At 39.9% G+C, this 11,314-nt stretch overlaps 2 protein-coding genes across 2 annotated transcripts; one reads left to right on the forward strand and one right to left on the reverse strand.

Annotated features, from left to right (window-relative positions):
• Window positions 1–237: 237 nt before the first annotated feature.
• LOC135612504 (large ribosomal subunit protein eL37z-like) lies at window positions 238–3,658 on the reverse strand. Its single transcript, XM_065108881.1, has 4 exons — window positions 3,520–3,658; window positions 3,255–3,390; window positions 912–1,013; window positions 238–473 (listed from the first exon to the last, which is right to left on the reverse strand). Exons 1-4 carry the CDS (start codon window positions 3,520–3,522, stop codon window positions 427–429), a joined length of 288 nt encoding a protein of 95 aa, XP_064964953.1. The 5' UTR covers window positions 3,523–3,658; the 3' UTR covers window positions 238–426.
• A 435-nt stretch (window positions 3,659–4,093) lies between these two features.
• Window positions 4,094–10,395, forward strand: LOC103985106 (uncharacterized). The gene is made up of 8 exons (XM_018826243.2): window positions 4,094–4,098; window positions 5,390–5,498; window positions 5,629–5,717; window positions 6,901–6,967; window positions 8,540–9,334; window positions 9,471–9,662; window positions 9,753–9,878; window positions 10,291–10,395. Exons 1-8 carry the CDS (start codon window positions 4,094–4,096, stop codon window positions 10,393–10,395), a joined length of 1,488 nt encoding a protein of 495 aa, XP_018681788.2.
• Window positions 10,396–11,314: the final 919 nt, after the last annotated feature.

Consider the following 11,314-nt stretch of genomic DNA (forward strand, 5'->3'; position numbering starts at 1 on the left):
TCAATTAAGGTGTTCCGAATGCAAAGTTCCCAGCGGAAATCTTTTCACGTACGCTCTATCTAAATAAAATGGATAAGTAATCACAGCAAAATATCAGACAACATCGAGACAGCTGACAAGAATTAGACCATAAACAATGAAACTGGATCTTATGATATAGAAGGCTATTGAAAGGAGAACTGACAGAATATGAATTGATTGGAAGAAACGCCAGACAGCCTAAAACATTGCAAAGCAGAAGATCAATAGATGGATGTCTCATTCAAAATTGCAATTACTAAAATATTGTCTTCCAAGCAAGCATGTTAAAAATTGCATAAGCTTTATCTTCAACAATAATGTTCGAAGAGAAGAATCGCAAACAAAGAGTAGCTGATAAACAAGACTTCATGATGATCCAACAGAAAAGACATTGTCTCTATCCTTTTAAACTTCAGTAGATGCAGCCTTCTTCCTTGAAGTTGCTTGGGTCCCTGGAAAAACAGATCCAATTATACTAACTGTTTACAAGTGTGGTAGAATTAAAAATCAGGAAGACCAGTTTGGCAGTTATCTTGTCAATCTAGTCTATCATATTACATCCAAACTTACATACTACAATTCCATCTTCAATAGTAGACTTATTCTGTCACTTCAGTTGCAATGACAGCTATAATTAACAACATTGATTTTCCAACTACTTCAGGCTGGCTATGATTACAAAATGTAATGATAATGTTTACTTTCAAGTCCCCACTTGTTTTTTATGTTCTTTTCATTTCATTTCTAGGGGTACACCAGATTCGCACAGAATGTAAAACTGGCACCTGCCTTTCCAGCATGGCCAGGAAGCAATTAGGCCAAAACTTAAACACCTATTGATACTAAACAACCAACCAATTAAGTAGAATGAAAATCAATAAATAAAATACCTTCTCTGAAGTTACTCTTGAACCTACGAGGCACATGACGAAGATATCTCATCCTTCCTGTACCTGTTGTCTTTCTCCTAATTGCTTTCACACTCCAGTTATCTATTGCAAAAAGGCATTTTCAGCATAAAAAAGATGAATTATAAGAACAGACAACTGATGCCAAAATACTCAGAAAATGAGATCAAACATAAGAAGGTAACTATCATTTGATATGGAGGATCCATGTCCATGCATTCAGCAAACAAAGTCCACAAGAAAGAAGGTGAACAGATATAGACAGCGTTTGGAAATACATTTGCATTTTTAATGTATAGTTGGAGAAAGAGGCTTGAATGAACATGCAGTTGTGGAATGCTTTGAGTATTTGATAAATAATAAAATAAAACTATATTTTAAATGTGTATTGACATAAGTATTGTTTGGTATAATTTGTATTTAAAAAATCCATTAAATATTTTGTGATAAATTTACCCTTCTAATATTTTTAATCTTTATTCCAAAAATGAATACATATTTTCATTTAAATAAATAAATAAATAAAATAAAAGTATGTAATCTTATAAAAAAGATATATGGCCCAAATATATAATAAATAAAAAATATAATTAAATATACAATAATCTTTAAAAATAAATAAATAAAATTTCACCTTATAAAAAATATAAATCATGTTGGCTTATTACTCAATCATTTTGATAATCTTAAAATTTTAGATAAAGTCATAAGGATATTTTTTAAATTTAAAAAACTAAATTAGCATCTCGCAAATGCTGAAATGCTACCTTGAGATAGCATCAGCATTTGAACATTTCCGAAGCAACATCCAATCAGATGCGATTTGAAAAATATATAATAAATAAAAATATATAATCATATAAATAAAAATAAAATAATCTTTAAAAATAAATAAATAAAATTACACCTTTTAGAAAATATAAATCATGTTGATAATCATGAAATTTTAGATAAAGTTATAAGGATACTTTGGGAATTTAAAAAATTAAACTAGCATCTCACAAATGCTGAAATGCTAATGCTACCTTGAGGTAGCATCAGCATTTAAGCATTTCCAATGTAATATCCAAACTAGATGTGATTTAAAAAAAATTATCAAACATCAATTCACATTTGAAATGTATATTGGGTCCTCAATGCACATTTTAAATATCTTCCCAACTGCACCCATAGTACCTATTACACATAGAACCCATCAACTGATGATAAATAACAGCGACAAAATATTATAGAGTTAGGCACATACTGAGCCAAGACTTCAAATATTTTCCCTTACCCATCAAAAACAAGCATAGAGCACTTGAACCCAACACTAAACTTACAAAAATCTATTTAACTAAAGCAATACATAACTAAGAACAATTTAGAAGCCACCAATAACAAACCCAGTTTAAACATCATACTCTCATTTACAAAGTAATCATGAAAAAGAAGATCAAACTGCTCACTATCGTACCTTAACATTCCATCTTCACAAAGATGGAATGTTCAGGTAGGATACTATTCTTAAGAAAAGGCTCTTTTAACATATAGAGGAAACTATTCTAAGCCAAGAAACTGGCTTAAAATTTAAGAAAGCATCAATCCCAAAAATAAAAGATCTCAAGGTGCAAATAGTAGCACAAGTTTCGTGTTCTTTCTATCAGACATCATCATTCATCATGCAAAGAAAGAAATTTAAAAAGTACTAAATGATCTAAAAACTAAAAAAACTACAAACACAGTAAAAATCCTGATATATTAAAAACTCTCCACCAATCAAATTCGACACATGATCTTATTCAGCAAGTCCGACCAAAATAACCCAACGGCATTTGCCACATCAGTGTCAAACCCTAATTGAAAATATCCTCCAAATCAAATCTGCTGGCGAATATTCTCGGGGCGAACACTCTCTCTCGCACATTTAATACTAAGCCTCCACACCTTAGCATTCAGGGACCTCACCAGGTATAGTCCGGCACGAGATTTGCAGGAACCTTAAACCAACTTAGGAAACTTTGCTTCAAGAGACATAAGGTCGAGGATTTTACGGCGACTACTCTGGTCGGATTGAGCGAGCTACAAGACGTAGGACCGATGGCCGTCATTGACATAACAAATCCAAACTTGAGGGACAACAGATGAACAGTGTAAATAGAACACGAGCACCGAGTGCCAAAAATGCCCTTCAGCCGACAGTTGGCCAAACCCTTCGTACTCCAAGCTCGTCGCATACGTGTGTATATATATAAATATATATATATATATATATATATATATATATATATAAAACAATAATCTAAATGGAAAAATGTAAAAGATGACACGGAGGTCACTTCTTACACTTGCGGATCCGAGCGGCAGGGTAGCCGCAGGAGCCGCACCGGCTCTTCTGGAGGTGGAAGCTCCTCCGCCCACACCTCACGCACAGAGTGTGGGTCTTGTTCCTCCGCTTCCCGAAGCTCCCCGTTCCCTTACCCTGCCGCCAAGAGAAGACACACAGTCAATCAGAGTCAAGGATCGATGCGAGTGTCTTCCAAGAGAAATCACAGGAAGCGAAACGGAACCAGGGTGGGGTACTCGACAGGGATTCAAGAGGGCTACTCACCATCGCGCGTCCGTGTTCTCCTCGATCGGCCCTTCTTCAGGGTTGGCGGCGATCGAGAACAAGAGAGGGAAAAGAGGGAAGGGCGAACTGAAAACCCTAGAAAGTCGGTTCGGCTCTTTCTTTTATACGCGGCGTGGAGCAATCCGAACCCTCAAGCTGACGGACGCGATTCGGACTCGGCGAGGAAACACATCCTAGCCGTTGAAGCTTACGTCGATGCATCAAAATGGAGGCGGGCTTCTAAACAAAAATGAAATAAAGGAGAAAAAATTAAAAAAGGTAAAAATATCGTTTATGTCTTGCGAAGTAATGTTGATGGAGATCCAATTTTTTAGGATTTTTCCCAATCGTGTTTGATTCCGTTATTGCAGAAACGAAAAAGACAAACTCATGGTTTAATTGCACTGTCCAATTCTCGATTCAAACTGAGGTAGGATAAAGCGTACATAAGATCGATCCAAATCTCGATCAGATCCGTCATATCAGCGAACAAAATTATCGACATTTATCTGACAGGATTGTGAATAGGCTGAGTCAAGTCAGATCAGTGATTAAATAATTTTTATCGGGTCCAATGAGGTAAGTGTGAACCTTACTATCAACTAGCTAAAATTAGCTTTTTCATAAAGATTGATATACTAAATTGATCATCATCCGTTTCGTTATTTGAAATCTATCACACTTTGAGAATTGGAGTTTGCAAAATAATTTTTGAGATGCATATGTTCTCGAGCTAATTTTTCGAAATTGATTTCTGATAACTTGAGATCACCAATAAGACTATTGTGGAAGATGTACTTATGTCGAAGTTAATAATTTTAAAAAAAATATCCTGAATTCAAAAACATAGCTAAATTAGTTTTTCATAATTAAGTCAGTTGGACACTAAATTGATCATCAATTTGATCCAATCAGCTTGCATGAAATCTGTCATGCTCTTGGAATTGAGTTTCTAAAATGAATTTCGAAATCTATCATGCTTTTTATGATTCAAGCATCTCTTATAATACATGTTCAGTGTGATGCTCATGTCAGAGATAAAAAAAAAAAAAAAAAACTTTACAAAGTGTTTCGAATTCAAAATCGCATATAAGAACTGATTAACTAAGAGAATATTTTCTGTATCGAGAATATGATCAGTAAAATTGATTGGTCAAATATCAAGTCCTCATTGATCGAAAATAAATATTGATCCCAACATGAGTATCAAAATCTCATCTATTGGAATTATTATTTTTTACACCGTCATTCTTTTCCCTTTTTTATTCAGTTTTGGTACAATGGAGAACATCTCTGTCAGTCATACTACTCCTAAATTAGATCACGAAATATCCGGTGCTTGGCGTATCGCCCATGCTCCCATCCACCATCCTAAACTTTTCACCATGCATGCATGGCCCTCGGCCCCTCGCACTACATGGTAAACCACAAAGAAGCCAAGTAATTACTTAATTCCCCCAGGGATCTCGTGTCTTTTCGGAGCAACAGGAATATGTCTGGAATTCAATTCCTAAGGAGAGGCCTGACAATATGCTTGGGTGGCTGCTGGTTAATGATGGTGAACTTGGCATGGCCTAATTGGTGAAGGAACCCAGCATTTACAAGGGAACAACCATGTCCCAGAGCTCAGCAGCAAACCATGCAAGTGGAGGTGCTGCAAGCACATGCCCATGGATGTTTTGTGTTGTGAGAAGGAAGGGCATGAGATTCCAGTGGAGTACTAAAGGGGTGGCAGCAACCACCGAAGAAGATATCTGTGTTGATCCTCTCATTTGCTTTCTCTTCTCTTTTCTTCTCTCATCTGCTTTGGAGGGCCGGTCACCCCTCCTAGCCAACAGGGAATTAGTCTTAATGGGATATGGATTCTCAGGTCACTCACTGGCTGTGGCCTTAAAGAAAGCTTTGAGACAGTGGAATGGCCTTTCAACGGACTGATGGGAATTAGTTCCATATATACTGGTGTGAGAACAGCCTCAGCTGTGAGAGACTGAGAGCTGCACATATCTGCTGCTTTGGAGGACTATTTGGCTCTGAGACAAGCAAAAGCACACTAGATTTTATTCTGAACACTTGTGTTTCTTGTGGTGTTCTGCTCAAGCTTTGCTGCAGACAAACTCAAACAGCCTCATGGCTTTTCCAGCATCTGAAGTTGTAGTGCTTGGGTTTGTGCTTACTGTGGCCTTCTCACTTGGTGCTGAGTAACAACTTGAACAGCTCCGTCGTGTAAAGCTGCAATTCTTGTTTTGGATTACTGTATTATTTCCTGGCTACTTAATTCAATGCTGAGCTTTTCCACTGCAAAATATCTGATCAATCTTTGTTGTTTTCTTCAGCAACAAAACCACTTGTTTTCACCTCTGATACCAACATATGGATTGCAACCGATGTTATTCTGAATGCCAAGTCTAATATCATCGACTGCTATGACTGTTCCTCCACAAATCATTATGTCAGTAATACAATTAGAGCAAATTTGTTAAAAGAGATATGAATATTTACCATTTATCTAAGACTTTTCAGTTTTGACTTCATCTAATATAAAATTATAATTAAATCACGAGACTCTAGGATCTAAGAAGGGGGTCAAACATATGCCCTTTTTCTCTCTGGCAAGCGAAAAGATTGTCTCCTTTATCCAGATTTGAATTGAGATTAGCTATTATTAATGCAACAAGAAGACAAAAATCGACCATAATAGGTGCTCCCAATTAGTATTCAGTATCAAACATACCATAGAACTAGAAATATGGTTTGACTCGATTAAAATTGCATGTAAATCAATTAATATGTAGGATTATATAATAATTATTCAGTTCATCATCTAGAAACTGTTCATTTGTCGTCAACTAAATAGGTCAAATTTGGTGTTTTTTTTGGGATGTTGACCTAAATTTTCATTGTTTTGGGTACCATTTGCTGAACCAAAAACAGGAAAAAAAAGCGGAGATTGACTGTGGGTCACAAGAATGCTGACGCGGCAAACGGAGATTTGCGCTCTCTTGGTCCTCCGTCAACCTCGGACCCTAATCTTTGACGCCGTCACCTCGGACAGGAGACGGACCGGTAGTTGTCCTCGCTCCCTGTAGCTTCTCTCTCCAGTATTCTTGTCATCTTTTCTCCTCGTCCCATTTTTAGCTTGTCATTATAATAAGCCAACAACCTTCCTGCTTTCTCTCACCCCTCTCTCTCTCTCTCTCTCTCTCTCTATATATATATATATATACATATACACAATGTCTAACTTCTCTAGCTAGGAAGAACAAGACGATGTTAGGTTCTGCGTAGGAGCTAAAAAGCTAGAAGAGAGAGGACAAATATATACTTCTTTCAGTGATTTAGGTTTTCTTCGTCACCATTTTATCGTTTCCTTTTGCTCTATAGATCAAGAGGTGGTGAAAGAGGCATGTTGCAGGACATGATCGAACCGTCTTCGGAGGAGTTCTTCATCGTAAGCCTTCTGATCTTCTCCTTCCAGTTTTTCTAGTCGTCAGAATGATCATCTTTTTATCTCTCTAAATTTTTCGTTGACTGTAGTTTAGATGGTATTTCTCTTAGGAAGCTATCATGATTTCATAAAGGAAAACTGCATACATCATTAGAAAAGCTGCGTCTTTAATCTTAGCGTTTTCTTGTTGTTGCTGGAAGAAGCTCCTTCAACAATGATGGAGTTTCATCAAATCTCTTCAGATCTAACACTTCGCCTCCCACTGCTGCCTTACTCGTGATATTTTGCCTTCAAGAGCGACTTTTTTCACCAAAATGTCATTTTTCTTGTATTTCCAGACGTCTCAAATTATCTACCTGAGCGCTTCGTACATAGAACTCATGTCCAAGCATGACCTCCCTCTCTGCTTTGTATGTATCTGAATTTCAAAAACGTTATCTACAGGAGGATTATTGAAAGGCTTAAATTAGTTGTATGAAAGAGAGAGAGAGAGAGAGAGAGAGAGAGATACTGGTGGTCAAGAACATATACTTATCTGCCGGTCTCTTCTAAACTTTGCCGTCCTCACATGATGCCCATTAGAATCCAAGTTCCTTGCAGGACGCTAAAGCGCCCCGACCTATATCATTTGGACAAGACCTTAACTATTTTGATGTTGGAGAATCTTGCACTTTGGCTTCGTTGCATGTAGTAAGCCAAATGTGTTTTGTCTGACATTTTATCTTCGAAGTCCTTATTACACTCCAAATGCCTCAGATCAACTTTCTCGTCTTTACTGCAGCTTTGTATAACACACGTAGTATCGTGATATCGTAGCACGAAATTTCAAATACACAAACATATACGTATAAACCATCCTATAGAAGTGATTACGTGCATACATGATACATTCACATGCATATGACCACGTGAAACACAACGTTGGTGGCCGACGGCAGGCCTATCTTCTCTCTCTGAAGTGGCCACGGCGGCGGCCATGGAGGAGTAAGTGTCGATAGGCGGACTTGTCATCGTTATGTAGTGTGAAGAACACGTTATCATCTCGCCAGGACCGAACGTTCTCCTCTCTCTCTCCCCTTGGGCACCACCACATAGCCACCGGCAGTGGTCAACTGTCCGTTGACTTCTCTTTTGCCCAAACCAAAATGGACATCACACACGAGAGAGAGAGAGAGAGACAGAGAGAGAGAGAGAGAGAGAGAGAGAGAGAGAGAGAGAGAGAGAGAGAGTTTCTATGACGCTATGAACACACTCAAATCCCACAACACGAAGTGTTCTTCGAAAGCAACAACTGTACAGAAAGCATGATGTAAGAAGCTTTTTGAGACGGTGGCCAGAAGCGTGGCCTCAAGCGAAGCTTCTTGGTGCCAAAAGTTCCTTAGCAATGTTATCACAAATTAATAAAAAGTACTGTTTCGTAATGGCCAGTTTGAAAGTTAGGAGTATATATCGGATCTTTTTCGTTGTGGTATTTATGATAAGAAGAACTTCGTTGTTTTTTGTTTTATTAATTTATTTTTATTTGCGCATTCGCGTTTTGAGGCTGGTTATAAGTAGTTCGTTATTTGAACGCAGGAGGGCATCTCCAGCCCCATCGCTGAGCAGCTGTTCGACTTCTGCGACGACGACGGCGGCGGAGCCGCCGGCGAGCTTTTCGGCCGCTCTGATCACCATCATAACCAATCCCTCCTCCCTACCTACGAGGACGTCTCCTCATCCTCGTCCTCATCCGCAGCCAGAACCGCCACCGCGGCCAATACGTCTCTCTGCTGCTACCCCGGCGACGCCGCCCCATTCTCCCCCTTTCCCTCCCTGTACGCCCTACTTGACGCACCTCCACCGCCCCCCGACCCCGAGCCCGACCTCGCCCAGTGTCGTTCCTCGTCCTCATCATCTAACCCCCCTCCTCCTCCTCCTCCTCCTCCTCCCCCGGCACTGTTCCCGGTCTCGCCCACGCCGCCGTACGTCGGGGACCCGTTCGACCACATCCTGCTGACGGAGGCCATCCCCGCTGGGTACTCGCTCGACCGCGGCACAGTGGTCTCGGTGCCGGCGGCAGGGGGGCCACCGAGCCGGCTGCAGCACCCGCAGACGGCGTACGAGGAGCAGCGCTACGCAGCGGCGGTGGCGATGCAGCAACCGCCGGAGCTGGCGGGGCTGGAGGCGCCACCGTGCGGGTTTCTCGAAGGCGTTGGCATGGGCGCGGCGCAGTATGGCGGTGGCAGAGGCGAGACGCAGGGTTTCTTCGGGATGGCGGCGGTGGGACCGGACGCGGGGCTTGCGGGCCTGAGCGACATGGCAGAGGGCGGAGGCCTGTGCTCGTTCGGGCAGGACGCTTTGCCTCGCTTGTACGGCTCCGGCGACTCGCAGGTATTTGCGAAACAAGATCATACACAACGTAGCGATCATGTCTAATAGTATCATCGTCAGATGTTGCTTCATGTTCATTTCGGATCTTGTTCAATCACTCTGAAGATACAAACTCTGTCTTTTTTCTCTCATAAAGGTAATTGGCGGAGGCAACCAGCTTCTAATGGTTGGATGCAGCGGCAATACGTTGCCGCTGCCGGCATCCGACATGTCACCCTTGGACGAATCCACCTACAAGGTCGGCCGCTTGTCAGTGGAAGAGAGGAAGGAGAAGATTCACAGGTACATGAAGAAGAGGAACGAAAGAAACTTCAGCAAGAAGATCAAGGTAAGTAGCAACTGTTTCATGCAACAGAAGTGATTACCTTCTTATTTTTGATTTGTGATCACGATTCAAACTGACGAAAGGTGCTTGCAGTATGCCTGTAGAAAAACTTTAGCAGACAGCAGACCTCGAGTCCGAGGAAGGTTCGCAAAGAACGATGAACTTGGAGAGGTAGCACGACTGAGATCCAGCAACCATGAATTCGACGATGAGGAAGAAGTAAGATCCACATTTATCTTACCTTCTTTTTAAAATGCATCACACTTTTCAAGTCCTCCAACCTCAATAGATATTACCTTTTCCAGAGCACCACAGCCAAGACAGTTAAATCTCCTTTAGACGCAGGATAAGCTAGATACACCGCAAGATCATTAATACTTAGGATTAGACCTTGCAAAGAGTATACAACTTAGGAGTAAGTTAGCCCTCATCCAAAATTAGCCACTGCTGCAAGTAAACGAAAGGTGACAAGATCCAGAAAAAAGAAGCTCGGCATCTAAGATTACGTCAAAGACAGCGTGTGCTTTCATATACATGGAGCACATTTCAGATTTTAAAGTGAGATGCATTATCATTTACATGATGCTCATCTCTCACCCTGATAAACAACTATTGCTGCTATTAATTGCAGATGGTCATTAAAGAAGAAGATATCTTTGACTCCACTGACATCCTGGCACACATCAGTGGAGTAAACTCATTTAAGTACAACTACACACTAGAATCCTGGATATGACGCTTGTGGCCTAGACGAAGAAAGTCTTAGTTGCAGACTTCTTTTTTGCCCCTTCAGCAGCAGCAGCAGCAGCCAGATATTTACCATTATCCATTCAATAAACTCAGTTGTGTGGAGATTTTTGTAACCATTGAGGTTTCCCTCAGATTTTCCTTATATAAACGTTCAAGCTCCAAAGAAGTATATTACTGCATTCAGATGTAGTCATGGAGATAAAAGCAGATTGAGAAATCAGAGTAAAATCTGTATACTTCCAAAGTCTTCAGTGACTGAATGACACAAAAGTCCAGTTTTGTCTTACTCCATAAATGTGTAATCTCTGACTTCAGATTTCATGATACATACATAGTTGTAATCTGGCAGTTATACATACATTAGCCATCAGATCAAAACAGCCAATTTGCTAGTTAACCTAATTGTCTAAGCAGAATTAAAATTTCAGCAAGAACTTGTCTGCCACCGTAGCATGCAAAGAACCCCCACTACAAATCAAATCATAGAGTTCATGAAAATTCTTATTTGAGCTCAAAAAACAATTAGTTGGAAAGATGTTTTGACCTCAAAAACCGGCCAGACTTTTCGTGTCAACATCAAGTGTAAACTGCTGATATCAGATCTGTCATACAGTTCAAGGAAAGATAAGTAATCAGAAATGGAAAAGCAGTCAATATAGGGTAAGAAAACCTTTTGTTCCACGAAACATAGCTACTACAATCACTCTGCATCGATTGGGCAGTCTTTTTGTTCAACAACAGAGAAAATTTGAGCAAATACACAAGAAACAAAAAAGCATTTTCTAGAAAATTCATTATTTATTTGAGCAAATACACAAGATACAACCAGATCAAAAATCTGCTACACATTATTCATTTCCCCACCCATCGTGACTGCGAAAGCACTTTGCAATTATAGCCACTTA

This window comes from Musa acuminata, chromosome BXJ2-5, assembly GCF_036884655.1.
Source record: "Musa acuminata AAA Group cultivar baxijiao chromosome BXJ2-5, Cavendish_Baxijiao_AAA, whole genome shotgun sequence".
NCBI lineage: Eukaryota > Viridiplantae > Streptophyta > Magnoliopsida > Zingiberales > Musaceae > Musa > Musa acuminata.

Bases quoted from the DNA above. Each gene is read 5' to 3' on its own strand.
- LOC103985106 (XM_018826243.2), top strand. The intron at 9,663-9,752 runs GTAAGTAGCAAC...AGGTGCTTGCAG, and splicing joins ACTTCAGCAAGAAGATCAAG to TATGCCTGTAGAAAAACTTT. The intron at 9,879-10,290 runs GTAAGATCCACA...TATTAATTGCAG, and splicing joins AATTCGACGATGAGGAAGAA to ATGGTCATTAAAGAAGAAGA.
- LOC135612504 (XM_065108881.1), bottom strand. The intron at 1,014-3,254 runs GTAAGAAGTGAC...TTTTTGCAATAG, and splicing joins TGCCGCTCGGATCCGCAAGT to ATAACTGGAGTGTGAAAGCA. The intron at 474-911 runs GTATTTTATTTA...CTGTTTTTCCAG, and splicing joins CAAGAGTAACTTCAGAGAAG to GGACCCAAGCAACTTCAAGG.